The sequence below is a fragment of the Marmota monax genome, unplaced genomic scaffold (assembly GCF_021218885.2).
Source record: "Marmota monax isolate L192 unplaced genomic scaffold, Marmota_monax_Labrador192_F-V1.1 WCK01_AAM20220418_F8-fsc00149, whole genome shotgun sequence".
In the NCBI taxonomy this organism is placed as follows: Eukaryota; Metazoa; Chordata; class Mammalia; order Rodentia; family Sciuridae; genus Marmota; species Marmota monax.
Genome location: NW_026693170.1, coordinates 1,284,604 through 1,301,357, shown reverse-complemented (window position 1 = coordinate 1,301,357; position 16,754 = coordinate 1,284,604). Strand labels below are relative to the sequence as shown.

Sequence of the window (16,754 nt, the reverse complement as noted above, 5' to 3'; positions counted from 1 at the left end):
AGCTGTTGTGTCCCCAGGACCCTTGGAAGAAAGCACATGGACCTTAACACGGCTCTCCCGGCCCTGTGGGACCCGTTTCCTGCCCTCCTCTCCTTCTACTCACCCTCCAGAACACACCAGCTTCTTAAGAGTTCTCAGACGTTGCTACACCCTTTTTTGCCTCAGGGCCTTTGCACTTGCAATTTTCCTTCCCAGAATGCTCTTCTCTCTCCCATCCTCCCTTTTCTATATCTGATGGTCTCAGTCTCTGTCGCCCCCTTCTTCTGTATCCTGCTGTGGCTCCCCATTGCCCACACCTTACTACTATGTGGCTTCCAGTAACCTGGGTCCCCTGAGTCTGGCCCCTCCCTCCCTCTTCCTTCTCCTGGCCCCTCATCCTGGATGGGCTTCCCTCCATGTCCATGCTTCTCTGTGGGTAGATTGCTCTTGCCCTTTCCTCTTCTCAGTGATGGCCAACTTGATCCCCAGGGACTTTAGCACCTCCTTGGGGCCTTGGGCCCATCTGAGTCACCAATCACTATTTGGGGCCCCTCCACAATCAGGGAACTGAAGTTAACCCCTGGCCCCGCAGGGGTCCTCCAGGGGTCCTGCAGGCCCTTCTCCCCATCGCTAAGGACAGTGCCATCCTGATTGGTTGTGTCCCCTGGGCTGGGCTTGGGGAGCTCTGGCCCTCGGTCCTAGATGATCACCCATGTCCTCCCCATCCTGCAGATGCCCCCGGCCCCCGCATCCTGGCCTTCCTGCACCCCCCTTCCCTGAGCGAGGCCACCCTGGCCGCTGACCCCCGCCGTTTCTGTAGCCCTGACCTCCGCCGCCTCCTGGCGCCCATCCTAGATGGAGCTTCGGGAGCTGCCACCCCCAGCACCCCGCAGGCTGCGCGGCGTCCCCAGAGCCCTCTTCCGGTAAGCAGCCCCCTCGCCTCTGGCCGGACCTTGCTGCGCCCTGGCCTGTGTCTCCGTCAGTCGTGGAGGGTGGGATGGGGTGGGCTGGGCTTCCTTTGAGACCTGGACCCCAGACTCTTCAAGTTGGGACTCGGGAATCGGCCCTCGGCCTGGGCTGGGAACCCCAGCGTGTCTGAACTGGCACAAGCAATGGTCCCGCCGTGGCCAAGCACCAGGCGCTCTGAGTGTCGCCTCGAAGAGTCGAGAATGTCTAAGAGCTTGACTTGCAGAGTCCCGGGTTCAAATCCAGAACCTGCTCCTTACGCGCTGTGTTCCTGGGGCCAGTGAGCTCCTGCGGCCTCGGTTTCTTCTCCTGCATGACGGGAGACCAGAACAGGGGCCACGTGTTGGTCACTGTGGGTTAAATGAGAGTGTTCCTGGGGAGCACCTGGTAGGGGCCAGCCACCTCCCGGGTGCGCGGTAGACCCTGGCGGCTGCCCCCTTCACTGGCCTGCGCACAGCCCGGCCTGGATCCCAGCGGGTCGAGATTATCTGCTGAGGACCCTGCCCGGCGGCCACTGGTAACCAGGACGAGGCGCTGGGATGCCAGGCCCCTGGAGCTGAGGCCTGGGGGTGTTGGCCTCGGCTGTCCTGGCCCTCCCGTCTGCCTGGCCATCCCCGTGCGCTCGGGCGCTCTGCGTTCCCACACCAGGATGGATTCACTTACGTTTGTTACCCGACCACCTTGGGGCTCCGCCGTCTCACACTTGACCCTCACTGCTACCCTGACCCCCAGATTGTCCGTGTTGTCACTTCCTCAAGTCCCTGCTCTGTCCCCCACAGGCTGATCTCCCAGGTGAACCACCTGTGGGCGTGGAGAATGCGCGCAGGCTCTTCCCCAGCGGGAGAATCCTCGGGGCAGCGGAGACGGAGCTGGCCGCAGCTCAGGTGAGGGCGGGCGTGGCAGGAGCTCTTCACCTCTGTGCTCTGGGGACTGACATTTCTGGATTTAGGGACGAGTGGATGGACAGATGGACCATGGTGTTCGTCAGGTGGATGACAGAGATGGATGCATGAAGTTCAGGCAGATATCTGGATGGATGGATGGACAGATGGACAGACGGATCACTGTATCCATTAGGTGGGTGACGCTGGATGGGTGGTGTTTCGTCAGGTATTTGGAAGGATGGACAGATGGATGTTTGGTTGGATAGCTGCATAGATGGACCATTGTCGTTGACTGGGTGACAATGGACAGATGACATTTGAAGGGGTGCTTGATTGAACAGGTCCATCAGGTGACTGGGGGACATGGTGCACAGCCACCTATTGCTATATAACAAATGACCCAAAACTCATCACCATAAAACAATCGTCATTTATCATGTCTCGCGGTTTCTGAGAACCAGGACCTCGGGAGACGCTTGGCTGGGTGACTTAGGTCTCCCGAGAGGCTGAAGTCGGGCTCTTAGGTGGCACTACCTGGGGCGAGAGGATTTGTCCCCAGGTTCTTGCACGTGGTGCAGACGGGCCCCAGCACCTCCCTGGCTTTGGCTGGAGGCCTCAGTTTGTCACTACGCGGGCTGCAGAACTGTCCTCAGAGCATGGCAGCTGGCTCAAGGCACGCAATCCAACCAGGAGACAGACAGACAGAAAGGGAGACAGGGAGACAGGAGGAGAAGCCAAACAGAAGGTGGTGTCTCTCATGACCTGTTCTCAGATCTGACACGCAGCACTCCTGCTGTCATCGTGGTCATGCAGAACCCACCCCCTACAGCGTGGCAGGCAGCTACGCAGAGTGTGTGCACCATGTGCACCACTGGGGACGCCCCCCCCATGACTCAGGCCGCGCCCGCCCCCTCCCAAGGCCCGCCAAGGTCCCTTCCCATTGTGCAGAACCCGGAGCTCCTCGGGTCAGCCCCTGTTGGCCTGTGAGCTGCACACCGGGCACGTGGAGGTGGGACAGGCACAGAACTGCCACAGGCACTCCTATTCAAAAAACGGGGAGAGAGGAAGCATTCAGGGTCCGAGTCCATAGTGGTTTGTAATTGATCTGGCGGATCTCAGGAGTCCTACATGGGGACTCCTGTGCCCGATTGATTCCCAGGGGTTTTCTCCATGGCTCTAGATGCCACCCTCTGAGCTACTGGTCCCTCACCCCGAGTCACTGCCCCTTTCTCATAAAAGGTAACGTGTAGCCAGGCGCAAGGGCACACACCTGTAATTCCAGCAACTCAAGTGGTTGAGTCAAGTTCAAGGCCAGCCTGGGCCACTGAGCGAGACCCTGTCTCAAAACAAAATAAAAAAAAGGGCTGGGGATGTGGCTCAGTGGCTAAGCAATCCCCCTACGGCGTGGGGGGATTTTTTTTTTTTTTTTTTGGATTGGTTCAATCCCCAATCTAAAAAAAGAAAAAAAAGTGACATGGATTCACAACTCAGAAGCTTTTTTTTTGGTGCTGGGGATCGAGCCCAGGCAAGCGCTCTACCAACCGAGCTATCCCAGCCCCCTCAGGAGCTTTTCAACCTGCTTCTCTGTCTAGAATTTGGATGGTCCAGAAATACTTGCTCTATTTTATGGAATGAAGTGTTGCCAAATTCAAGAATTGAAAATGAAGCCAATTCAGATTTTTAAACAAAAAGAAAAAGGAAGAACATTGGTGATCCAAAGGGCTCTTTTCTTTTAGTACCATCCGTGTTTCTTTCTTCACCCCCAGCAACCCCACCACTGGGGTGAACCCAGGGTGCTGTCTCACCGAGCAGCTGTACTTCCGGCCCCTTTCTATTTTTTATTTTGAGACAGGGTCTCACTAAGTTGCTGAGGCTGGCCTCCAACTTGTGATCCTCCTGCCTCAGCCTCTCGAGTCACTGGGATTATAGGCATGTGCCACCACACCCAGCTCTACCCAGGACTTCTGACAGCAGTTGCAAGTTTAGGGGTCCCCAGGGCCACTCTCACTTCTGACCGGCAGGCTTCCCATCCTAGTATTCAGGGAGGTACTTGACAGTCCTGTGTCACTTCATGACAGGGAGACTCTGAGGAACGCAGCCTTAGGCCATGTCATCTTGTGGTGCAGCCAGCCACACACCTAAGCTCCAAAGTGTACTCTCCACACATGGCCTCGGGCTTCTAGGGCCATGAAGAGCAGGCAGCGGAGATTAAATCAAGCCCAAGAGGATGTGATCGACACACTCTGTGAACCGCAGTGTGTGTGAGGCTGCTGCGGGTGTAACGTGGCATCCGTACTGTCACACGGCAAGCTTTATTTATGTATCAATCTGTCTGTTTACTTAGGGGAGGGTTTGCTCTGTGGCCCAGGCTGGCCTCCAATTCCTGGGCTCACGCGGTCATCCTGCTTCAGCCTCCCGAGTGGCTGGGACTCTGGGTGAGCACCGCCCCTGGCTCAGCCAACTCTTCTCAGACGTCCAAGGAACATGCTCTAAAATAACCCTAAAGGCACAGTGGGCTGATGACGTAGGCCAGCAGCACAGGTGTCCGTCACCACCGTCCAGTACCTCGTACTGGACACAACCGGGGGTGCTCAGCTTCTGTGTGACCAGGAACACAGTGGCTTTGTTTCTACCAGCGTCACCACAGACCTGGCCACTCACAGCACTATGACCTTACAACAGCTATAGCGTCACTAGGTGGGAGGAACTTTCAACTCCGCTATGACCTTATGGAGTCGCGTCCATATGCAGGCCATCGTTGACCAGGACATCATTATGTAGCACAGGCCTGTGCTCACTGTGGGGTTTGGGGGTGTTCTTATTATTTGTTGTTGTTGTTTTGGTGCCAGGGATTGAACCCAGGGGCACTTAACCCTGAGCCACATCCTCAGCCTTTTTAGTTTTAATTTTGAGACAGGGTCTCACTAAGTTACTTAGGGCCTCGCTAAATTGCTGAGGCTGGCCTTGAACTTGAGATCCTCCTGCCTCAGCCTCCTGAACTGCTGGATTACAGGCCTGCACCACCGCATCTGGCAACAACTGTAGTTATTATAGCGAAAGAATACAAATCAGAAGCAAAGGAAGAGATGCTGGAGGTGGCATCTGGGCTGGAGGGGTCTCCAGTGGGAAGTTTTCTTGTCTTTAGGGACACGTTACCCTTCTGGCAACGTGCATGTGGAGTCTTGCTGGCCCAGAAAGTTCACCCAGGGGTCTTAACGGAGGCTTAGCTAGGCAGGACTGACGGAGTCATCGCCCCCGTGATTGATTGGAGTTTCCAGGGCTGCCCCCGCCTTCCCTGGGGGTCAGGCTGATTCCGTGTGGCCCAAAGCCCCAACCCTTGAGTGACATGTTGGTCTTTCTCTCAGGGTCATCTCATCAGCATAGACTCTCACGAGTCACCTGTCTGTAGAACCATCAGGCACACTCCAAGGGCCGATGGCGAACAGCAGATGCAGCTACCCCTTGGGGTTCCAGGGGTTTTCTGATCTCCCAGGCAAGACTTCACTTAGAAGAAAATTCATTCTATTTTTTAATTTTTTATGCAGTGCTGGGGATGGAACCCGGGGCCCCATGCATGCTAGGCAAGTGCTCCACCACCGAGCCCCAAGCCCAGCCCAAAGTTAATTCTTCAGCACACAGAGAGGAGGAGAATGCCCAAATCCATACACGATTTTCAAATTTGTATTTGAGAATCCCAGTTCCTTCATGGCGACATTTCCTCCTCTAGCTTCTCCGTCTGCTCCTGCCTTTTACCGGGAGGGATGGGAAGCACTCAGGTGGCCCCCGACACTGGCTGCAGCCTCCTCGGCTGGTCCCCAGCTCCATTTCCTCCTTTCCGTGTGGCTCTCTGCCCCGCTTCCTGTCCCCTGCGCCTCCCTTCCTCCTCAGCCCGCACCCAGCTGAGCAGGGTTCAGGTTGTGACGGATGCTTTTTTCAAAACTGTGTTAGGTTTTTGGTCACCGTGACCAAAACATCTGAAAGAACAACTTAGAGGAGGGTTTGACTCGCAGTTCAAAGGTCTTCGTCCAGGTCAGTGATGCTACTGCAGAGACAAGAGGTGGAAGGACCTGGCGGAGGAGAGCCGCCCAGCCCATGGCAGCTGGGAATTGGGGAGAGAGCGAGAGGGAGCGGGGCCCTGGGAGAGGTCACCCCCCAGGCACGCCCCAGCGACGTGCTCCTGCAGCCAGGTCTCCGCGGCTCCATTCAGCTACTGTGAACTAAGCTACTGAGGATCCATTATGAGTGAATCCGTTCTCGGTGGATTAATCCACTGGGGAGGTCAGAGCCCCTAGAGCCGGTCAGTGCCTGAAAACCCCTCCCCTGACTTGCCACATGAGGTCCATGCTGTCAACGCATGGACTCTGGGGGACGTCCCAGGTCTGAGAGTAGTTAACACGGCAGCGACAGACTTCTCAACCTGCTCCACAGTCCTGCTGACCCCTGCCCAGTTCCAAAGCCACTCCTATAGTTTAGATTTGGGTTAATGGCAGCACCCCACCAAGAGGTTCAAACACTGAGTATTTGTAACTTCACCTGATTCCCGAGGGTCACGGTCTGGGAGCCATTTAGCTGGTGGCTTCTGCTGAGGTCTCTTGGAAAGCTTGGCAAGGCCTAGAGGATTCACTTCCAAGGTCACTCGCTGGGCTGTGGGCAAAGGTCTTAGTTCCTTAGTTCCTTGGTGGGTTGGGGGGTCTCTCCGTGGAGCTGGTCAGAAAGTGATGGGAGAGAGAGATGGACAGCCCCATGCCTTTTATAACCCAGTGTGGAAGTCACAGAAGACCGTCTCCTGTTGTGACCAGGTCAGCCTCAGTCACTGGGCACCAGCTAGGGTGGGAATCCCAAGAGAGGAGGATCTTGGAGGGCCATCTTGTGCTTGACCACCACTTAGTCCTTATACCCATTTCACAGATGCAGAATCTGAATCTCCGACTCCTGGCCTCGACCATGCACCTTGGAGGCGGTGGAGCTGGGACTCCGTCCCAGGTCCTCTAAAGTCCGAGGCTTGAGCTCCTAACTCCCTACCCCTGCCCGTCCCCTGCAGGACGCCGATGCTCTGGACTTGGAGATGCTGGCCCCTTACATCTCCATGGACGACGACTTCCAGCTCAGCGCCAGCCAGCAGCCTCCCAGCGCCTACCACAGACCCCGAGGGGCTGTGCGCCGGCCCCGCGCGCGGAGCTTCCACGGCCTGTCGCCCCTGACCCCCGAGTCCTCCCTGCTGCCCCGCTGGGGGAGTGACCCCCGTCTGAACTGCTCCAGCCCCTCCAGAGGGGACCCCTCAGCATCCGGCCCCACGGCTGGGGCTCGGAAGAGGTGAGCCAGAGTAAAGGAGGCGGGAGTAAAGGTGGACGGTCCCTGTCCCTGCCTTGCCCTGCCCCCTCCTTCCGCCTTTCCCACAACAGTCATCCCCCTGCCCCAGCCCTTCTCCGGCCAGGGCTTCACTGTCCCCAGCACAAGTGAAGTTTGTTCCAAACTCTCTGCCTTTTCCTAAGCTGTCACCTCTGGAGCACCCTCTGCGACGCTCACTGCCAACCCCAACCCCACCTCAGCCAGGATTACTCCTTCGGAACATAATCTCCAACTCGGTGACAGTTTCTCTCACAGTAACAGGTGGTGCACACCTGTGATCCCAGCAGCTTGGGAGACTGAGGCAGGAGGATCTCAAGTTGGAGGCCAGCCTTAGCAAATTATCGAGGCCCTAAGCAACTTAGTGGGACCCTGCCTCAAAAGGCCTGGGGTCGTGTAGCTCAGTGGTGAAGCACCACCGGGTTCATCCGCGGGGCAGGGAGGCGTTGCTGCGGTAGCCAGCAGTGCCTAGAACTGTCTCCCAACACCTGTGGGAGCTGGTGAGGTGACCTGTGTGTGTGGTGCTGGGGGGAACCGCATCCCCAGCCCCAGAACCTGTTGAAAGCTGTAGACTCCCTTCCTAAGAAAATGTACACCCACACAAAATGTTGTCGGTCCCCCTCCAATGATCTTAGATTACTAGTCTCCGCTGTCCAAGTGGCAGCCGTTGCCTGTTTGGTCTCCAGAGAGGTCCCTTTTCTATCCTTGTGAGACTTTTATGGATACATCTCCATGTTGCCCAAGGCTCCCAGCTTGGGGTTGGTTATACAGCAGGTGCCTAATAAAGACTTATTAAATGAAAGAAGGGGGGAATTAATGAGCATGTGGGTAGGTGGACAGATGGACAAGTGGGTGGGTGGATGCGGGTGGGGACAATGGCGAGGAGTTGGCCGGGTGGGCAGCTGATGGGTCGCTGGGCCGGTGCGTGGCATGAGTTTGGGGGCACAGGTGCAGCCCCTGCCCCGGGTCTGTTGTGTTCTGAGTCTTGCCTGTTGTTCCCCAGGGCCCTGGCCCACAGCCCAGTGGACGAGGGGGTGGAGCTGCTGGGAGTGAGACCCCCCAAGCGGCCCCCCAGCCTAGAGCCCGAAAGCTTCCTGCTGCCTCCCCTCAGCCTGGTATGTTTGGGGCTGGTGGGGTTCCCCGCCTCGGAGCCAGCAGGCTCAAACCTCCTGTTTTATAGATGGGCAAACCAGAGAGGGCCAGGGGCCGGCTGAAGGTCAAACGCAAGATCAACGGTCCCGCTGAACCAGGACCTTGATCTTCTAGTTCTGCTCATGGGTATGCGAAGGCATTGCCAATCCATGATTAGTGCCACGAAGAAACGTGAGCAGGGTGAGGGGAGAGGTGCGGGTGGCCAGCACCAGCAGGGGACCCTCCCAAGACAGGAACGGGCCCGGCCTTGGATTCCCAGTGTGGGGCTGAACGTATAAATCTTAGAGCCAGACTGGCTTCAGGCCCCAGATCTGCCCAAGAACTTGGGCAGGTCGTGTTACCACCCTGACCCTCAGTTTCCTCCTTTGGCAAATGGCACTGATTACATTTCACAGGATGTCGTGGGGACTCGGTGAGATCAGGCCCCCCAGATGACTGTGGGCGGTCGCTGATATATGCCCAACCCAACTAAACCAAGCAGCCTCCCCTCCAGTCTCCTTGCCTCCAGCCTCACCCTGCTGTCCATACTGCACAAAAGCAAACAGGGTGTCCTTTCTAAAAGCCAGCCTGCACTGTGTCCCTTCCACAAGGCTCCCTCCAGGACCTTCCATGGTGCCCAGAGAAGAGCTCTCTTGCCCCTTGATCTACAGAGGGCTTTTTGAACTTGAGGGGTGTGGAGGACATTATCTAGAGCTTCCATTTATTGAGTGCCTACTATGCGCAGCTGATGACTCACCATGCCTTGCATGGTTAACTTACCTAGTCCCGGGACCACTCTTGGAGTGTCGTCGTCATGATGCCCATTTGTACACATGAGGGCCAACCCCTTCCTCGTCGGAATCTAGGCAGGAAACTAACTCACAGGGGACGGCCAGGGTGCAGGGAAACCCAGCTGGTGCAGCACTAACCCTGGCCACAAGGTGACAGGAGTGACCTCTGGGTCCTGGGGAGAACAGGGAGCCTTAATAGATCTGGAACCTTCCACGGAGGGCACAGCCAACCCACAGCGACCCAGTAGGGGAGCAACTAGAGCAGTCCCCTCTCCCACCCCCACCTCCTGGCAGCTGAGCCCAGGAACCACAGCAAGGTGGACGCCGCCCACAGAGCCGCCTCCCAGGGCTGGAAGAGGGGGGAGAAGGGAGAAAATGAGGCTCTAGGGAAACAGAGGTGTCTGGGACAGTGACTTGCCCACAGTCACACAGTGACAGGTAGCCACTGGACCCCAGGAGTGGCCTTAACTACCACTGTGCCACCTGCCCCCTTGGACATCGATGGGGGTGGGGTGGTAAGGGTGGTGATGGTGGTGACGGTGGCCACTTTGTCTCTCCCTCAGAGTTTCCTTCTGACAGGAGGAGCAGCCCCGGGGAGCCAGCAGGATCCCAGCAGCCGCCTCCTGGATGTGAACGAGCCCTGGGGTGAGTTGCGACCTGGGAGTGCAGAGCCCTGGGTCCCTCTCCTGCTGGATGGGTGGCGGGGACTGTCATGGCCGGAGGTGATCTCCATGGCAGAGGCTGCCCCTTCCTCTTCTCCTGGGCCGCGGTGGCGAGGAGACCCTGAGGGGGCAGCCTTGCCCCTTGGAGTCGGAATCAGGCCGGGTCCAAGCCGGGTCCCCTGGCCACACCTGGCCTGTGGGTTGGGGAAGCTTTGGTTTGCCGTCTGTCAGGTGGGGCCTGTGGCTACGGTTCTCACCTGAAGGACAGGTTTTGAGGACTCCTGGGGACGAGTCCCAGCAGAGGGGACCCTGCCACGCAGTAAGCGCTCAGGCAGGGTCCCCTGTTGGCCTTGGTGGAGATGCTGGGCCCGCAGCCTCTCCAGGAGTGAGACACTAGTTGGTGATGCTATTATCGCTTCCCACTCCCATTAACAAAAGCCGAGCTCCAGGCTGGGGCTGGGGCTGGGGCTGGGGCGGAGCTGGGCAGAGCGCTGGCCTAGCGGGTGTGAGGCCCCGGGTTCGATTCTCAGCACCACATATGAATAAATAAAGGTCCACTGACAACTAAAAAATATTAAAAAAAAAAAAAAGGCTGAGCTTCACCTGACATCTCCAGGCATCAGCCCGAGGGGTCTTTCCAAAGCATCAATGTGGCCCTGGCTCAAAACCTGCTCAAAACCCTTCTAGAGCCTCTCAGAAAAAGAGGAAGCTTCCCACTTCGGGCTCCCATCCCTCAGGGCCTGGCAGAGCCTCGTCTCAGGCCACACCCTGCTCTGTGTCCCTCCTCGGCCACTTCCACTGTCTTCATTCTACTCTCCTCCCTCTGTTTGAACCCAGAGGTGCCCTAACAGCTGAACCACACCCTCAGCCTCTTATTTATTTATTTATTTATTTTGAGACGGGGTCTTGCTCGGCTGCCCAGACTGGCCTCCAACTTGTGCTCCTCCTGCCCAGCCGCCCAGTCCCTGGGGTTACAGGGGTGCCACCACCTCACCTGGCTTGACCGACTCTCCCTCATGCACACACAGCGGGTGCCAGCGCTGTCCCAGGTGCTAGAGAGACACTGGCTGAAGCAGGCGGAACCCCAGCCTTCCTGGCGCTGGATTTCCAGTGAGAGAGAGACCATAAGGAAGAAGTAAATGCAGTACAAAGGGAAGCGCAGCCAGGCGTGCGGCTCATCTGAAATCCCAGCGAGGCTGGGGCAGGAGGATGGCAGGTCTGAGGCCAGCCTGGCAACTGAGTTTGACCCAGTCTCAAAGTTTAAAAAGCGTAAGAGAGGAAAACGAGTGCCACTGGGGAAATATTCGTGCAGGGGAAAGAGCGTTGTGGGTGGGCCGGGGCTTAGATCAGAGCTGGCCTCACTTGAGAAGGAGAGAGTTGAGCAGAGACCTGCAGGAGTGAACCCTGAAGATTTCTGGGGGAAGAATGTCCCAGAAAAGGGAATAAGAAGTTGCAAAGGTCCCAGGTGGGAGCGTCTCTCTCTTATTTGGGGAAAAGCAGGCTGATGTGGCTGAGGCAGAGAAAGGTGAGGGGCGGATTGCATGGGGCCTCTGTAGGACACTATGACTTTAGAGTTCTCTTCCTCCAGAAGCTACCTCAGGGCCTTTGCACATCCTGGTCCCTCTGCCAGGAAGGCTCTTCCCAGCGTTCTTTGCCTAGTTACTATACCTGTAGATGAGGTAAATGTCACCCCTTCCTTGGAGCCCTGCACGGCCTCAGGAGCTCACGTCCTTGAACGCCCCTTATCACACTGGCATGTGTGTCCTTGTTTGGCCATAGGCCGTCTTTTCCCTGTGAGTCTGTGCCCACAAGGGCAGGGCCAGGGCTGTCTGTGTGCAGGGCTCGGCTGTGGCTGAGCACTCACTCTGGGCCGAGCTTTGTGCTAAGTCGCGTGTGTACGGCCACCGCCCTGGAGCATCAGCCCCAGCCGGGCAGGGAGCTTTGCTCCTCCACCAGGCATGGGCCTGGCACCTAGTAGGTGCTCAGTGAATATGTTTTGGACGAGTAGCTCTCATGCTTGAGTCCAGTATGACTATCCCCGTTTCCCAGGTAACACACATCGGTTATCGCTCACAGCACTTTATGTGGCTTTACTCGATGACACCCTGCAGCAGTCCTGGGAAGGTGTCTATTATTAGCCCATTTTATAGATGAGAGGACTGAGGCCCAGAGAGGTGAAGTCATCTGCCCCAGGTCACCCAGCAAGTAAGTAGCAACACCTGGAATCAAATCAGGACAAGATCAGGGGTCTCTTGTTTGTGCTGAGGGTCAGACCCAGGGTCTCGCTAGGCCGGAGCTGCACCACTGAGCCGCACCCCAGCCACAGAGCGCGTTTGCTGCTGCTGGAGGCCCAACGGGGCAGCCTCCCCCCTGCGCTGAACTCCCGGGAGGGAGGCAGGTCTGAGGGCTCTGCCCCTGACTCCCTGTCTCCCCACAGGCCTGGGCCCCTCGCTGCTCTCTCTCTGTCCAGGCCAGGATCCTGTCCAGCCCAGGAGCCACTTCCAGGCAGCGGCAGGATTGGCCCAGACCCGCTGAGCCGCCGCTCCCGCCTCCGCCTCCCACCGGGAAGGGACCTCAGCCACACTCCAAGCCTGCACCAGCGCAAGGAGGGGGCCTCCGTCCCGAGTGCCCCCCCAGCCTCGGGCCTACCTCAGCCCCACCCCTGGCCCACGCCGTCTGGGGCCCGGGGGTCTCGCTCAGTGACCTCTGGGGGACTCGGCCCCCTCGTCGCCTCTCAGGACTCCTGGTTACCTCACTCCCCGCGGAACTCAGGCTCACTCTGGGATCGGCTGGGAGGGCCCGGTCCGGGAGCGTCTCTTTCTGTCCTTCCTTTATTATTGTTTTGATTTCTGTGTTTTCATGATATGGTTTTTGATCACTATGAATTGCCCGGGGTCCGTAAGAATGTGGGCCTCTGATTGTCCCCGCTCCTCGGGCCTCAGCGGGTGGGAAGCTCTGGGTCAGACCTCGCGTCCAGGGACCTTGACCTCCCAAGCTGCCCCCCAGCCCTGCCGTTGACCCAGCCTCGCCGCACAATGATTCCACTCGCCGTCTTCCTACTTCAGGGGGAGCCCAGAACTTTCTCTGCTTCCAGACGGTGTAGCCTCCGGCCTCCCCTGGCCCTGGGCTGCAGCCTCCGGCCTCCCCTGGCCCTCGAGCATGGTCTGTGGTGGACCCCAACAGCCCCAGACCCCTGATTCCAGATCTCACAGCCTTTGGCTCTTTCTCGTTCTAAACTCACAACTTCCTGATGCTGCCTGTGTTGAAGCCTCCCCATCTCCAGAGAAATGTTCTGGGTCACACAACCTCCGACTCCCTCCAGCTTCAAGCCCGTGAGCACCGCTGGTTCTAGAACTCATTTCCTAACTCCCTCTTTTAGTTTTTCGTTTGGTTTCAGGCCCAGGGGATGGAACCAGGAGCACTTAACCACTGAGCCACATCCAGCCCTTTTTATTTTTTATTTAGAGACAGGGCCTTGCTAAGATGCTGAGGCTGGCTTTGAACTTGCAGTCCTCCTGCCTCAGCCTCCTAAGCCGCTGGGAGCCACCATACCCAGCCTTCCTGGGTTGTGGACCCCACGAGTGCAGGCTTCCTTGGTTCTGGTTTTTCCTGATCTGAAATACACTGGGTTCCAAATCTCGGCCTCCTCTAACTTCTAAATCATCTTAGTTCCAAACCTCGTGGACACAGCTCATTCCTCTTCGCCTCTCTACACACAAGACTCACTTTCCCCTAAGAGAAGTCAGTGAGTGTGTGTCTTGATCTGGTGCCGGCTGTCCAGAGCCAGATACCGCGTGCCAGTTTTCTCAGGTTCTAGACCTCGTGACCTCCGCCATTCACTGGTTCTAGACTGTACAACCTCTTGACCTTGCAACCGTCAGGGTCCTCTGATCCAGGATCATTGCCTGTGACCTCTCTGGTTCTAGAACGGAGCTATGCCTGTCTTCTCATTCTAGACTGCGGCCCCTGCGTTCCCTTGGTTCTAGACGGCATGTCTTCCAGCTCCGCCTCTGGATCACGTGGCTCCACATAACCCTGGGTCTAGAACTCACCTTCAAAGATCCGATTATAGGCCTTTGCCTCATAGATTTCTGTGGTTCTGGCCCTTATAATCCCACCTCCTCCTGATTCTGGATCTTAGGATTCCACAATCCCTATGTTCGGGAACTTGGTCTGGGGACATTTGCTAATTCTCTCATCACTCTATAAATTCTTGTGGTTCTAGGCTACAGCTTCCAACTGCCTCTGATTTCAGACTCAAATTCCTCAGTTTCTAGAACTCAGCCTCCATGTGCTTCTAGAATCTGATTCTAGAATCTAGCTTTGCCCCGTGGACTGCTCTGACCTCGGATCTCACAAGCCCTGACTCTCATTCCAGACCCCACCCCTACCGCGGCCCCTGAACTTGCACCAACCCACCCTGGTCTCCAGTCTTGCCTCCCAGGTCTCCACCCTCCGGGACCTCTGCTCATGAACTTCACGCTCAGGCCTCTCAGCCTCACCTCCTGAGGTCTCCCTGTCCTAGAAGCCCTCCCCTCCCTACCCAGCCCTCCAGAGAGCACTTACCTGGCTTCATCCCAGGCGCCTGGGGGCCCCCAGAGCCTTCCCCAGCCGCAGGCCTGCGCACAGCCCTGTCTGCATAGGTGGAGGGGAGGGAGGCTGGGACTCCTCAGCTCCCCACCACAGCTGTGTGCCCTCCTGTCCCCCAGCTCCCTTCACAATGGTGCTACTCTTACTCTCCACAGGAAGCCCCACACTCAGCCCCTCTCACCCCCTCTTTGGAAGGCACTGCCCACTTCTCTGTCAGGGAGTGGCCTGTCCAGACCGGTGCTATGAGGGGAAAGGATCTGACAGGTCGGACCCTCCCCTCTCAGGGGGTGACCCGAGCCCTCCATGGAGGGCTGTGTTGGGCTAGGGGAAGGGAAGAGACTCTGGAACCCACTGATGTCCCTGCAACCACATAAAGACCTCGCCTTGGTGGGCACCACAGCTCTGTGCACTGAGTCATCTGTGGGGTGGCTTCGGGGGGAGGCTGGGTGTCCGCCTCACTTTCTGATCCTGTGTGTGTGTGAAGGGGCCCGAGCTCCTCCGTGGGTCTCAATGTGTGTGCCTGGTGGTGTCATCCTCTATGCACGTGTGAATCTTGGTGACATACTTCTGTGAGCCTGTGATGGGGGTGTCATTCCTTCTACCTGTAGGTGAGTCTCTGGGGGAGATGATTCACTCTGTGTGTGTGTGTGTGTGTGTGTGTTGCTGTGTGCATGCGTGGGGCTGTTTGACACTAGTTCCAGGGACCAATGTGTGTCTGTAACATGATTCTCTGTACTCCAGTGAGCGCGTCTGCGCTCGAGAGCGACTGTGTCTGCAGATCCGTGTGTGGGAAGAAGTGTCTGTTCTGTCGCGTCTCTCTGCTGTCACCCCCATATCGCTCTCCTGTGTTCCATGTAGGAATCTTTTCAAGGGAAGGAAACCCCTTTTGAGCCTTGTACTTGCCCCCTACACCCCCCCTCGGGGTGCTTCAAATGCCTTCCTCCCCTCAGATCCTGGTTAAGGCACCCCTCCTCCAGAAAGCCTTCTCTGCCTGTCCAGCTGGACAAGGTCCTCCTAGATCCTCTACCCGCACCCCGCATTGTAGCACTAGGCACTGTCCCTTGCGATGGAGTAAATATAAAAAGTACTTAGTCTGTTTCAGTCCCTCAACCAAATACTGTGCTCATGTGATCTTATAAAACTTCCTCTAATCCTGTGTGATGGGCACCATTACTAGCCCCACTGGACCCCATCAAATGGGTTTAGAGAGGGTGAACACTTGCCCAAGGTCACACAGCCTTAACTGTGTGAATCCAGCCTGAGCTGGATTAGGGCAGAACACCCCTCCCCCAAAAAAAGAAAAGAAAAACTCAGGAACACACAAGGCTGGCTCTGGTACCTACAGTAGAGCAGAAATTAAGAGCACAGGAATTTGATGAGATGGGTTTAAATCCTGCCTGTCTCTTCTCAGTGTGACCTTGCCTAAGTAGGCTGATCCCTGCAAACCACCATGTGTCAAATGAAGATGACGTTAGCACCTACCTTCTAGGGTGACTGCTGGCGGTGGTGGGAAAGGTGGGCCAGATGATGGGACAAGAGGTTTGGGTGGGATAGATGATGCTTCCAAGTGGGGAACGACAGCAGAGCCTTAAAGGACGTGGTGCCCCCGTTTGCGCGGAGGCCCTGGGTTTGGAAAAGCTGCACAGAAGATAAAACGTGCAGGGCTCCGAGGGGGCGGGACCCGGAGAGTTTGCCTGAGGCTGGACAGTCGAGGGTCTCCAGGGTCTTCTCCTGGGGAGCGATGGAAGGCTGAGGGGTGTGGTCCAGGTTTACAGCGATTTAGGAGGCCCCCGCGGCGGCCATACCGAGGGTAAAGTGGAGGGGGGGAGAGGAAGCGACCACCGACGGGCGACGGTCACCACCAAGATTCAGCAGGATCTGGGGAGCCGAATACACAGAAGGGAACGAACACAGTGCGACAAACGAGGCTCCTTGGGGCTCGGGGTGTCCTCAGTTAACAATCAGAACCCCCGAGCCGCGAGGTTGGGACTTTGGGAAGCACCCATTTTCCGGAGGGGTCACTGAGGCACTAGGAGGGGCGGGGGGCCGGGGGCAGATTTGTTCAAGGTCACACAAGAATTGGCGGTGGCTGGACGCCCGGGTCTGGCTCCGCTGCCTGGAATGGCAGCCCCACCTGCCACCTGCTTCTGCCACCCACCCGTCAATCCGAAAGGACCGCGGGGTCCGTAAGACCCAAGAAACTTTGGCGGCCCCGGAACACGGTAACCTTGGGAGCAGGGGCCACGCCGGGCCTTTTTTCCCCGCGCGCCCCTTTCGCTTTCCTCATTGGCTCATCCTACAAGGGGCGCTGTCTGGGGACCCTCTGGTCACCTTGTCCTCCGCGCGCTCTATGGCGAGGGGGATCCTGCGCAGGCGCGCCAAGGGCGCCTTCGGGGCCCGCGCTT

General features: G+C 57.4%; 1 protein-coding gene and 1 long non-coding RNA gene across 6 annotated transcripts in view; one reads left to right on the top strand and one right to left on the bottom strand.

Moving 5' to 3' along the window:
• The window catches only part of Hif3a (hypoxia inducible factor 3 subunit alpha), a 28,266-nt gene extending 13,518 nt beyond the window's left edge, over nt 1-14,748 (top strand). For 4 of the 5 annotated variants that reach the window (XM_046455510.1, XM_046455513.2, XM_046455509.2 and 1 more), the window contains 6 exons: nt 712-902; nt 1,725-1,829; nt 6,871-7,142; nt 8,179-8,290; nt 9,661-9,742; nt 12,197-14,748. In XM_046455510.1, the coding sequence (XP_046311466.1) occupies nt 712-902; nt 1,725-1,829; nt 6,871-7,142; nt 8,179-8,290; nt 9,661-9,742; nt 12,197-12,294 (860 nt within the window). In that variant the 3' untranslated portion in view covers nt 12,295-14,748. Of the gene's footprint in view, nt 1-711; nt 903-1,724; nt 1,830-6,870; nt 7,143-8,178; nt 8,454-9,660; nt 9,743-12,196 lie in introns of those variants that run through there. The other variant, XR_006854174.2, reaches the window with a different exon arrangement.
• Nucleotides 14,321-16,743, bottom strand: LOC124100171 (uncharacterized). Its single transcript, XR_006854176.2, has 3 exons — nt 16,681-16,743; nt 15,832-16,227; nt 14,321-14,394 (listed from the first exon to the last, which is right to left on the bottom strand). It is a non-coding gene; the product is annotated as an uncharacterized LOC124100171 (long non-coding RNA).
• Nucleotides 16,744-16,754: the final 11 nt, after the last annotated feature.